The sequence below is a fragment of the Eptatretus burgeri genome, chromosome 13, assembly GCF_056783735.1.
Source record: "Eptatretus burgeri isolate ZD-2024b chromosome 13, Ebu_testis_v1, whole genome shotgun sequence".
Taxonomy (NCBI): Eukaryota; Metazoa; Chordata; class Myxini; order Myxiniformes; family Myxinidae; genus Eptatretus; species Eptatretus burgeri.
Window position 1 is genome coordinate 18342817 of NC_140973.1, and position 13484 is coordinate 18356300.

At 46.8% G+C, this 13484-nt stretch overlaps 1 protein-coding gene across 6 annotated transcripts in view; it reads left to right on the forward strand.

Annotated features, from left to right (window-relative positions):
- The window catches only part of EXOG (exo/endonuclease G), a 31411-nt gene extending 17927 nt beyond the window's left edge, over window positions 1-13484 (forward strand). For 3 of the 6 annotated variants that reach the window (XM_085851445.1, XM_085851442.1, XM_085851443.1), the window contains 3 exons: window positions 320-431; window positions 551-697; window positions 12960-13484. In XM_085851445.1, coding sequence (XP_085707571.1) covers window positions 320-431; window positions 551-697; window positions 12960-13241 — 541 coding nt within the window. In that variant the 3' untranslated portion in view covers window positions 13242-13484. Of the gene's footprint in view, window positions 1-319; window positions 432-550; window positions 698-11353; window positions 11545-12959 lie in introns of all 6 variants that reach the window. The other 3 variants (XM_085851441.1, XM_085851444.1, XM_085851439.1) reach the window with 3 other exon arrangements.

A 13484-nucleotide genomic window follows, 5' to 3' on the forward strand; every position in this document is an offset into this window, starting at 1 on the left:
TATTTAAATAGCTAATTTATATATTAGTGTGGGATTAATTAATTATGACTAATCATTAATTAATGACTCGTACATTATTATTAGAGGTAGCATATTGCCAATAGTGAGCAGCGAGTGGGGGTAGGAATGGGCAGGGAGGGGGGGTGATACGGAAATGGCCTTCATATACATTTATACAGCATTGGAAATAATTTTGGAAGTCACGAGCATAAAGCCTCTAAAAAGCAAATTACAATGGGAATGCCACCCTTTAATCGTATTAAAACTGGGGTGAGCTGATCATAATTGGTGTCTGTTTATCCACATGTGTTGTACGCAGGTTGGAGTTGTACTGCCGAAGCCTTTGTTCGCGTTTTGATGACGTATGGATCATTTCTGGTCCACTCAACCTGCCACAGAAAATTGATGGGAAAGATTGCGTTCATCATTATGTATGTTTATTTTCAGGATACTATTTTAGCATTTGTTCAAATACATCCTTACAACAATGTCCTGAAAGCCAGCATTGTTCAATGTATTGCTTACATGATGTCAATTGTGTTTCTGACAGGTGATTGGCAAGTCTGATGTGGCAGTTCCTACACATCTCTTCAAGGTTGTGCTGGCAGGTCGATCAGGGGGAAGGTCTCTTTGTTTGGGAGCATTTGTCGTTCCAAATGAACCCATTGGATACACACCAAAATTGACGGATTTCCAGGTACAGTATTTGGATAATGTGAGCGATAACATTTCTTTTTAAGATGTAACACAGAACAAAATAGTCTATTAATTTGATTCAACTTTCTGACCCACATTTTTCCTAATGCAAAATGCTCCTTTCTGCACTTGGTGGTGACCAACTTCCCCGATAATGTCTCGTGCTCTTCCTCTGCTCCAATTGGTTCATCCGATAATATTGTTGTTTTTAAACCGCCACTCCTCAAGGAAAATGTGCCCAACATATAACGGTCCCCAGGCAGTTATTTCATTAGTATCCATTTCAGATAGCCCTTACCTTATGTCTTGTGGGTTAATGGGCCAAAATGCATTGCGAGGGTCTTTTAGTTGGGTCTTTCATTCAATTTATCTATTTTAATTTACTTTACACACACGACCTCTCCTTCAAGCAAGCATGCATGCCACAGACCAAACGGTGACGGTAATAGAGAACCTCATGAACATATAGCGCAGCAGCCCCATTCAAACTGTGTGCCATTACCCAACAGACATTTCATTACAGACTCATCAGTCGAACCACAATGCTACAACCTTCTTACGATCACCACATCGCCTTCCTAAAAATCCCCCAAAATAACCTAAGCTCGACCTCCTCACTACAAATGCTTCAATGCTCCACAACCATTTCAACTACTTCAACCTCTTCACCACAAATGTCACAGCGCTTCCCCAACCACATTATAACTGCTACAAAACTCTGCAACCACGGTGCCCCGGGTCCATCAGTACCCCGGACGTTCACCACAGTCCTTTAAGGATGTCAGGGAACAATGGACATTACCCACCATGAAGGATGCCTGGGGTCGGAACAGATTGGCATGTTGCTCGGAGAGCAAATATGTGCTGGGGTCCGTTCAACATCATCTGGGTAGCCCTGGCGCTCCACTAAATAGCGACTCATTTTAAGACCAGCACACATTTGAGGCCAGAAAGCACTCCCAAAAACCCACAGCCCATGTTCATCTTGGTGCTCCATTGTATTGTTGGTTTTGAGGGTAAATGAGGCCATTTTCAGTTTTGGAATTTGGCAGGGTAGGGCTACTTCATGGGGAGGCGTCTGCATGCCAATGGTAGGGCTCAGATATATCTACATAGTGTTTTGATCTGATTTTTGGCTCATCCTTCACTCAAGCTCTATAAAAATAGCTGCGAAAGGATCATTTAGTCAGACAGTCTCCGTCAGTCAGTCTTCATTAGTCAGCCTTAATCAGTCTCCGCCACAGTCTTTGCCAGTCAGTCTTGAGTCAGCCAGTCCCCGCACGAGGTCAGATAATCTTCTCCTGGGTGTGAGGTGGCTACTTACAAGTGTGGAGGGCTGGACAAGGAGGAGGGTCCAGTCCTGAACAGTGGTGTGAGGAGAAAGGCAGCACAAAGCACTGAGTAGGCGGAATGATCAACCGACAATTGATGTAGTAATTACACATATAGACTTTCTCACTTGCCACTTTAAGCTATTATCTCACACGTTCTGTCTCTCCCATCTACTGTCTCGTCTGCTGTCGAGGCACAAACTAAAAGAGCAACTGCAGATATGCACCTCTTCACTCTCCTCCTTCTGCATTACATTTGCATCTCATTACTCTTCATTTTACGCCTATTCACTCACGAACCATAAACACCCCAGTTTTCTTTCCTCCTCCTCCTCCTCCTCCTCCTCCTCCTAAGCGACTGGGTTGCATTGGTCCGTTGACCGTGCCAGGTAATTTGGAGGTTGTTCACACCTCAAACTTTTTCTCGTCTTTCTTGCTCTCTAATTTCCTCGGGTGTGTCTGATGGCACCTATTATGTTGGATTAAAGATAAGATTGTGGAAGTTTAATATTGGTTTAGCTCTGTCCTGTGTCTTCTCTTTTGTAAATAATTGCATTTCTTTTGCCACACCTCATAAATCCGTGCTTTCCCCGACTGTACACATTGCTTGTATTAAAACTTTTTATTATTGTGCCCCATGACCTTTCCATGCCCTTGCTTTATGAATAAATTTATCCAGCTCGTTCTGTCTTTTCCTCCATTGGTCCAGTGTAGTCCACACGTTAGTTTAGCCAGGAAGTTCTTCCCTGTTAATTGGCTCTTATTAGCCGGTGCGTATTTCGTAGCTCTGCCTGGCTGCACCTGATCCGGTAAGTTCCACGAAAGTACGCATCGAGGGCACGTGACTCCCCTTGGAAAGGCTGTCCACAGGTAAGGTATCATGTGGAGTTGTGTAACCCTGCTAGAATTGGCAGTACCAATCGGCGTTCGTGGTTGCTTCGCAACCCATTGGCGTGTGGACTTACCTCTGCTCAGCGGCCTCAGGACTGGGTGTTAAGGAGGGACCCGAGTGCTTCTCATGGCAAGCCTTGAACCCCGGATCCAAAACAATTTGCTTTTGAGAGTCAACATCTCAAGTAGTGAGCTACTTCAGTGCTGACGATTCTGGAATGTCACTCAGGTAGACTGTGAGGGACTGCAAGCAGCCACCTCTCCTTCGAACTGGTTTCCTGCATCTACTGCCTCTGATGTTGACTCATCCTGAGAATTCTTCCACAGAAACCTGCCCTCTCATATGCACAGATCCATCTCATCTTGTCTTCCTTCCTTTATACCCACCCATGGTACACTGAATCCTGTGGTGAGGCAGTTGAAGTGAAACAACTTTCCTTCTCTTCTGGGAAGGCAAATTTGAACAAAGGCAATCTCAGTGCATTCCAAAACATGCATAATAAGTATGTGTCCACTCTCAGGAAAGCCAGAAAACATCTGTCCAACCTTAAGAATGAACTTTCAAACTTGTCTCCCTCCTGTAAAACCTGGTGGTGACTTATTAAGTCTGTCTCTGGTGTATGCTCTCCCTCCATCCCTTCCCTCACTTCAAATGGCACCACAACCGACTCTGCTTGTGAGGAAAGCTGAATTCCTCAATTCTGTGTTTACCTCCCAATATCGTGTCCCCCAACGCCTCACTCCCGACACCTCTCATACCCTCTCATACCCAATTGCACTTGGACTGTCTTTTGCACCTGAGAATGTGGAGAAGTTTCAAGCAACCCTTGACTCTGATTCTGCAACTGCACCGAACAGAATCAGCTCACGTGTCCTGAAAACCTGCTCTGCTGCTCCTGCACATCATCTTTCTGCTCTTTCCACCCTAACATTTGCCCAAAGTCATCTTCAATCGGCTTGGAAGTTCACATTCATACCAGGTCACTCGACCCTGGACATGCCAACTCCACACATGGCTGACTGATTTACTCCACTCTCATTGCCAACATTTAGCTTTCAACGGAATCCTTTCATCTCCTCTCCATGTTAAGGCCAGAGTGCCCAAAGGTAGTGTTCTGGGCCCAGTCATATTCCTAATCTTTATCAGTGATTTCTCTAACTCTGGAAAATCCTCTTCATCTCTTTGCTGAAGACTCCACCCTCTGCCGTAACATCCCTCATCCCTCGGAGAGGCAGGCAGCAGCCTCCTTTCCCACTGCAGACATTGATGGAATCACGAGTTGGTCAAACATGCAGTATATCTTGACAAATCTCACACTCTCACAACCTTACCCCCCCCCCACCCCCAGTCTATTTTCATGACAATCCTCTTGAAAAAGTTCAGTCATTCAAACTTTTGGGCCTCACTATCAGCCATGAGCATTCTTGGGCAAACCACACTTCTAAGATGGCCTCCAAAGCCAGCCGCTGCTGACTGGGTACACTCGGTCATACAAAGTCCCTCATTGGCACACTTAAACTCTTATCCACCTACAAGGCCTTCATCCACAACTTTATGGAGCACTGCTCTCCCTCGAGGCTGGCACCCCTGATCTCACACCTTGTTCAGCTTGATGCTGTAGAAACCAAGGCCTTCAAGATTATTGTAATCTTCTTGTGATGAAACTGAGGCTGTGGGCCTATCACTTTCACATCGTAGACAGATCGGTGGTCTGTCTGTCTGTCTCTTATCTTGCCTCTTCCTTTTTTTTTCTTGCATCTCTGCTCTTTCCATGCTCTGTCCCTCCCAGGTTTCTGCAGGGTGTACACGGTCCACCAGCAACCCTCTTCTGATGAAACTCCCTGCTCACTACCACTCATTCATTCCTCTTTCTCCCTACCTGAGTAACTTCCGTACCCTCTTCAATCACATTCTTCCCTCCAGGTTTTCAAGACAGCTGTTCACCACCATCTCAGATCGTCCCCAATCCAAAACCATGATCTTTTCTACCCCCGTTAATCCTCCCCAAGCCCCTATCCTTCCAAGTTTCCCGTTTTGCTTCCTGACAGATCGATAGCCAAGAGGTATGCTCACTCGCCACTTAAGCTGTCTAGTCTTGGTTCGACTCTTGATCCTGCTACAAACTGCCTCATTTGCTGGATTATTCACTAACCTGTGCATCATCCATTGGATGGAGGTGAAACTGGAAGATGCCATCTACTTACAATGGAGGCGTTGGTGAATGTTCTAGATCCTTCAGTGTTTTTTGCAAAGAGTAAGTGAGTTATTGCTGGCCTTCTGAACACATTTCAAATACCAACCAGCTTCAGTTGAACATGAGGCCTGGCCAGCTGTTTCATGAAAGACTTGGCCTGAAAACGTTTCCCAGCGGACTCCACAAGGTAAGGATAATTGGAGCCATTAACAAAGTAGTAGTGTTGGTCATAGTAGTAGTAGTAGTTGCAGTCGTAGTAGAAAAAGTCGGTTGATGGTGGCATTATCAGGTCAGGTATGGGAGCATGCGTCAGAGCAGCGCGTCGCTGCGTCCACTTTCTGCCGGTACTCCAGGGGCCTCCGTCTGACCATCCCCCAGGCAGATGCCAGGCCCATCCCCATCTCCCTGAGATTCCGCTCAACCTGCTGCAACTACGAGGCAGTGGTCGGACAATTGGCCTCCTCCACTCAGGAGCCTCCCTTGCTGAGAGAATCTGGTGAGCAGGATCAGCGTCAGGAAAACGAGCCACATGTCCATACAGCCGCAGCTGATGCTCACAGACGATGCAGGTAACAAATCTTTATTTGAGTTTCTCTCAGCAACCGCTCGTTGGACACAAAGTCCGACCAGTGATAGACAAGGATTCTCCGAAGAGACCTGGTACCAAAAGAATTAAGTCTCTGTCTCAGATCCTTGGTCAGAGTCCAAGTCTCGCATCCATAGAGCAAGACTGGAAGCACCAAGGACCTGAGGACTCAGACTTTCGTCCTCCCGCACAGGTACCGGCAGTGCCACACCCTATGATCCAGTGAATCCATGACTCCCCAGGCCCGACCCAGACGTCTATTGACCTCTGACTCACAGGCAGCAGAAACATGAATATCACTGCCAAGGTAAGTGAATCTCTCCACGACCTCAACATGCTCACCACAAACAGGCACAGACAGAACAGCAGCATCCAAGATATCATTGAAAGCCTGTATCTTGGTTTTGACCCAGGAAACCCGTAATCCCAGCGGCTCCGACTCCTCATTCAGCACCTCGAGGGCCCCCGAAAGGATATCTAAATTCTCCGCAAAGATGACTGCATCATCTGCGAAATAAAGGTCAGAGATCTTGACATTCCCAAACGATGCACCGCAGCTTGATCTCTCCGACATCCTCCCAAGAATCCAGTCCATACAAGTGCTTAAAAGTGTGGGGGCCAGTACACACCCCTGACAAACTCCAGTAACAACTGGAAATAAGTCAGAGATGGAACCACCACATCTCACAGCACTCTTAGTACCAGAGTAGAGTTCAGACATCAGATCGATCAGTATTGGTGGCACCCCACGAAGACCAAGAATCCTCCAGAGGACATCCCGATTCATTGAATCGAACGCTTTACAAAGATCAACATAGGCTGCAAGCAGCCCCTGCCGAAACTCTCGTTTGTGTTCGGTGAGGACCCGAAGAGCAAGGATACGGTCAATCATTGACCTCTTTGGTGTAAAGCCTGACTGCCCTGGGCACTGGTGCTCAAGTAGATGATGGCGAACCCGATCAAGAATTATCCGAGCAAAGACCTTGCCCGGCACTGAGAGCAGCATCACCCCTCGGTAATTGTTGCAGTCTTGGCGATCACCCTTCCCTTTCCAGATAGGGACAACAAGGCCCCTCCTCCAGTCAGTTGGGATGATGCCTGTGTTCCAGGCAGAGCAGAAAACTGCATGCAACGACACGAGTGCAGCATTTCCACCAGCCTTGAAGTTCAGCATGGATGCCACAGATCCCTGGAGCTTTGCCCCATTTCAACCGGTTCACCGCAGCCTGTGTTTCCACAAACGAAGGTGGACCACAGTTGATTGGAGGGCCAGCAACAGGGATTGTAACACCCCTGACGTCCAACTCGACAGTTGGTGGATCAGCTTGGTACAACCGCTCAAAGTAATCGGCCCAGCGGGCCTTCACTTCAGACTCCTCTGTCTAGAGCCGACCACCCTCAGCTCAATCTGCAGTGCTCCGAGGGATGGGCTTGGATGAACGCAATGCACGAATTCCCCTGTAAGCAGGACGAGAATCACTTGACCACAGGTGATGCTCTACCCCCTCACAGATGTCTCGCACATAGGCCTCCTTGTCCACGCTTAGCGCACGTACAGTTTTATGCCTCAGCTCCCTGAACAGCTCAGCTCTGCCATTCAGCCTGGCCCTGTGACTCTGGTCAAAGGTTTCCAGTGTCTCTTGAGAGACAAAATTTTTCTTTGCCCTACGGTGAGTTCCAAGACCTCCACCGGCAACATCAAGGATGGTAGTCTTGAAGGCACTCCACAACTCTTCAGTATCTCCCAAAGCACCCATATCCCCCAAATCTCCACTCAGCTTGTTCGCAAACTCCTCAGCTACCCTACCATCCTTGAGCTTGCCAACATCCAGCCTAGGCTGGGATGATACCATTCTCCTGGATTTAAGGTGCCACTTCAGAGTTGCTACAACAAGCCGGTGGTCAGTATTGAGGAACGGAGCTCCGGTAGACCCTGCAGTTCTGGATCATCCTCCAGCGACCATCAACAAGGACATGGTCAATCTCCTTTGCCACACCGCCAGCATGAGAATACCAAGTCCAGCGATGAGCTTGTGGGTGCTGAAACCATGAACCAGCCACCCGAAGTCCATGACTTCTTGCAAAGTCAAGGAACTTGGTGCTATTCAGATTCACAGTTGCAGACCCATGGGGACCAACACATCTCATAACCATCCCTATCAGTTCCAGTCAATGCATTGAAATCCCCCATGACGAGAAGTGTATCTCGTCTGGGGCACTGATCGACGACAGACTCGAGCGTGGCGGAGAATGCGTTCTTCACAGTGAGATCACTCACCTCAGTCGGAGCATAAACAGAGACCAGGGAAATGACACCTAAGGAGTGACAAATCCTTTGTCTCATAATACGCTCATTGACCGGTGTTACCTCAACTATCATTGGAGTCAGCTTATTGGAAACAGCTACAGCAACTCCTTGGGTATGGTAACCATCACAGTGACCAGACCAATAGTACGTGTAACCACCCACCATGATCTCGCCGCAATCCAGTCTCCAAACCTCAAAGAGTACTGCAATACCGATGTCAAAACGCTTGAGCTCAGATGATAACAGAGACAGGTGATCATCCTCTCTTAGGGATAGGACATTCCAGGCACCCACCCAAAGGGACCGCCTCAGGTTAACCCAAGGAGACCGCCGTCTGGTGGACAACACCAGACGTTTCCATACAGGTTGCCACTGACAAACCAGACATTATCTGCCTAACAAACTTTCCTCTCCCAAGACGTGTCTGACTCCCAAGTATCTCTCCCCGGTTACTCCCTCTTACGGTATGACAGACCTGAGCCTCGTCCTGGTGGAGGTGTTGCTCTCTTCATCAAAGACTCTATTCCTCACTCTCCATGCACTGCTCTCACTCCCCCACACCCCCAGGAATACTTCTGGCTTCGGCTTCCCCTCCACTCCCACCTCATGTTTATATGTGTACTGTATCGTCCACCGAACAGTGATGACTCCATCTACACCTCACTATTCGAAAACATGGACCATCTTCTATCTTCTCATCCAAACTCTCTTCCTGTTATGTGGTGACTTCAATTGTCATCACGCCAGTTGGCTAGGTGTGGGTACCTCTCTCACCTGTCATGGTACTTCAGCAAAAGCTTTCTGCGACTCATTAGGACTGACTCAATCGGTCAACTTCCCGACCCGGATCTCAACCAATGGTACTCCATCTCTTCCGGATCTGATTTTGACAAATTTCCCTGACAATATCTGCTGCTCTTCCTTAGCTCCAATCGGTTCTTCTGACCACGTCCTTGTCAAAGTGGACATCTTTCTGGATGTTATCAGAGAACCACCTCACCGCCGTCGAGTCTGGCATTTCACTCAAGCCGACTGGCAGGGTCTCTGAGCAGCCATCAAACTTACAGACTGGTCTCCTATCACTACTTTCTCAAACATCAACTCATCCTGGGAATTCTTTCAAAGAAACTTCCTCTCCCTCATGCACAGATTTATCCCCTCTCGTGTTCAGTTGTCCTACCCTTCCTCCCGCCCTTGGTTTACTGAAGCTTGTGGCGAGGCAGTTGTCCTGAAACAACTTGCCTTTGCCTCATGGAAAGCAAACCCAACTGAGGGCAATCTCAGTTCCTTCCACAAAGCTCGGAACAAGTGTGTATTTATCCTCAGGAGAGCCAGAAAACAACATCTTTCTCATCTCAAGTCTGAACTCTCAAACCTCTCTCCCTCCTCAAAATCCTGGTGGCGTTTAATCAAATCTGTTTCTGGTGTATGTTCCCCCTCCATCCCCTCCCTTACCTCAAATGGCCTCACTGCTGATACCACACGTGATAAAGCTGAATATCTAAACTCTGTGTTTGCAGCTAAATCTTGTGTCCTAAACCCATCACTATCTCTACCCACTTTACCCAGTCGCACCCAACGGTCCCTGGACTCTATCCTTTTCTCCTGACAAGGTGGAGAGCTTGCTTTCAAACCTCGAGTCAGATTCTGCAACCGGTCCAGACGGCATCAGCCCACGTGTCCTCAAAGCCTGCTCTTCTGCTCTTGCTCACCCTCTCTCTGTTCTATTCACCCTCTCATTTGCCCAAGGTCATCTGCCATCTGCTTGGAAATCTGCTAACATCACTGCCCTGCATAAAAAAGGTGCAAAAACAGATCCCTATAACTACAGACCAATCAGCCTTCTCCCAATCATCAGCAAGGTTATGGAATCCATCATCGCTTCAGACATGAAATCCTTCCTCTTCTCCAATGGCTTGATTTCCAATCATCAATTTGGTTTCAGACCAGGTCACTCTACCCTGGATATGCTGCTTCTGCTCTCCTATCAATGGATGGAGGTCCTCAATGCCGGACATGAAATCTGAGCCGTATCCTTGGACATATCACGTGCTTTTGACACAGTCTGGCATCCTGCACTACTCACCAAACTCTCTTCCAATGGTATTCAAGGCCATCTCCACTCATGGCTCGCAGACTTCCTCTCCTGTCGCAGTCAACGTGTGGCCCTAAATGGAGTTCTTTCATCCCCTCTTCCTGTGCAGGCTGGAGTTCCTCAAGGTAGCGTTCTGGGCCCTGTTCTTTTTCTGGTTTTCATCAATGACCTCTCCGACTCTCTGGAAAATCCCCTATTTCTCTTTGCCGACGACTCCACCCTCTGCCGTACCATCTGTCATCCCTCAGACCGGCAAGCAGCAGCTTCTTCGCTCACTGCAGATCTGGATAAAATCACAAACTGGTCCAACACGTGGAACATGTCTTTCAATCCAGACAAATCTCACACTCTCACTATGTCTCTTCGAAAGGACCATTTAGAAACCCCCCCCCCATCCACTTTCTCAACAATCCTCTGGAAGAAGTCTTTTCTTTCAAGCTTCTGGGTCTCTATCTGCCATGACCTTTCCTGGGAAAGTCACATTTCCAGCCTCGCCTCAAAAGCCAGTCGCTGACTGGGAATCCTCCATTGTGCAAAGTCCTTCCTCGGCCCTCTTGAGCTCCTGACCACTTACAAAGCTTTTGTCCGTAGCCTGATGGAGTACTGCTCTCCCCTCTGGGCTGGTGCTCCTGCCTCCCACCTTTCTCGGCTTCACGCTGTCGAAACCAGGGCATTTAAGATCATCGGCATCTCCCGCAATGAAGCTGAGTCTTTGGGCCTCTCACTCAATCACCGCAGGTTGGTCGGTAGTCTTTCTGTCTTCTACCGACTCCTCTCCAGCCTTGCCCCCCTGCTCTCTCTGCGATTTGTCCCCACCACATTTCCACAGGGCGCTCAAGGTCCGCCAACAACCCCCTTCTGGTAAAACTACCAAAATCACGAATCGCTGCTCACCTTCACTCTTTCATTCCTCTTTTTTCCCGCCTTTGGAATAAACTTCCTCACTCTATTCTTTCCCATTCTTCCCTCCAGGCTTTCAAAACAGCTGTTCACCACCACCTCTTATCTTCCCCCATCCAAATCCTCGATCTTTTCTACCCCCGATAATCCACCCAAGCCCACTTCCTTCAATTCCCCTGCTTTCCTTCCTGAAAGTCCCTGTAATGTCCATCTTTTCTTCGCCATGTTCTCCGTCCCATCCCCATCCCTCTTCCTTCCACAGTTCACCTAATGTGTCTGTTCCCCACTGTTTTGTCCCTTCCACTCCCGCCCCTCTTGTCTCAAGCCCCCTTGCTGTGAGTTGTGTGTTAGCTCTCGTACGAGCCTCGACAAGGTATACAAAAAAAAAAAAAACACCTCAGCACCACTCCGACACTCTCCCGCAATCTGACCTGGGAATGTTACCCCGTGGTTTCCCTCCTATCAAAGATTGGGGGTCCCGAAGGCTTTGCCCCAATCCCGTCATCCGGTGAGCTGCCCTGCGAAGAGAAGCTGCACAGGAGGTACTCCCACGGAGTGGGTTTTCAGATTTCTTTGCGTTTTTGTGTTTTGATGAATGAAGGGTTTTACGGTGGCCGGAGTGCAAATCCTGCTACCAACCTCCTAATAAGAAGTATGTAAATGTCTCTTAATGTCCTTATCATGTAAATGGTATGACTACAATTTGCTGCCTGAGTCTTTGGGTCTAATTGGTATAGAGTTTTCCATCACCCTGAGTTCAAATCCCACTTGGCTTCACAGACGGTGGCAGGCATGGGAGGGGGAGTGTGGGAGGTAAGGGTAGGTGGTGGGAAGACCACAAGTGCAAACTTGTCTTGGTAAAACCCCTGCTTCACAGTTTTATTCTCTCCATCACTGAAGGTGGATGGAGGTTGTTTTCACCCCTGTCTGTTTGTCTGTGGGCAGGATATCTCAAAAAGTTGTGGACTAATTCGGACGAAATATGGTGGACAGGTTGGGTGTGCGACAAGGATGAATTGATTAGATTTTGGTGAAGACTCGGATCCGGATCCAGCTACTAGAATTTTTAAAGTGATTCTTCAGCATTGCAAGGTTGGGCCAAAAACGATATATAGCACAATATCTCAAAAAGGTATGTACGGATTTGGACAAAACTTAGTGGACATTTTCAGTGTGTGACAAGGACAAATTGATTCGATTTTGGTGAAGATCCTGTTCTGATAATTTTCTTAGGGGAGTCTTCACCATTGAGTGATGGGGCCAAAAACGATATATATATATATATATATATATATATATATCTATATATATATATATATATATCTATATATATATATATATATATCTATATATATTGTGATAAAACTTGATGGATGAGTTGGTAGGTGACATGAACCAGGTAATTAGATTTTGCTTATGGTCTGGATACAGATCTGGCCAATCAGTGGGATTCGAAACGTAAACTGTTCATCCTGGCTCTGATGTGTGTACTCGAATGAGTGCCATGCTTGTTTACTGTTATTATTTCAGTTTAATGCCTCAGGCTATTTAAGTTTCCCCTTCCCCCACCTCCACTCATGTAATAAAATGTAAAATGAAATTAATATCAGACTTGGCAGTAAAATTTAACATTGTTTGAAAGAAGTGTGTGCTCCATAATTCTTAATTATCTCTTCTCATAATTTATGTATTTACATTGACTGATAAGAGGATAAGTCTTCATGGAGACTGGCTATTTATGAAGATTGATAGCATGAAACTGCAATTTGTGTACCGTCTGTCCCCCCTCGATCGCAGATATGAGTGTCTTCCGACACCGTAAATGAGTTAACAAAGTAGAGACCTAATCGGTTGCCCACGTAAACGTTACAAATTGGTCAAACTTTCAAGTAACTTTCTTTTCATAGCTTAATGGAGTTACGATGTCATTTGGTCATTGCTCCTTTCCTTGTTACAGGTGAGTTTATCTGAACTGGAGTACAAAACGGGGATCTCGTTTTTCCCGAAGCTTCGGAGAGGTTCTTGGCAAGACCTCTGCTCCGTTGATGGCTGTCAGCTCATGAATTTCCATGACATGGAGTGCTATATAGCGGAGAGAAAGTTAGCCGCAACGCGTTCCGTGCATGAACTGGACAACATCATGCAACGCCTAGTGGAAAAAGGTGTAGAACCACACAATGGTCTTCTTACTAAATACAAGACCAAAAAAGAGGAATTGTTGCAGAGATTTCAAAAATGAAGTTCTATTTGATTATGATTTTGATTTTGATTTTTTTTTTTTTTAACACAAGTGAAACATCAAATCATGTGGTTCTAGGTTTTTGACATTTAGTTGATAGATTACATGTGATGGATTTTTTTTTTTTAATTTGGGTATTTTCATGCTTTTAATAGATGTGGGCTTGTTATTTAAAAAAATATATCATGATGTAATTGGGCTTACCTAATACAACAGAATCTGGATAATAAACGTGTGTGTGTG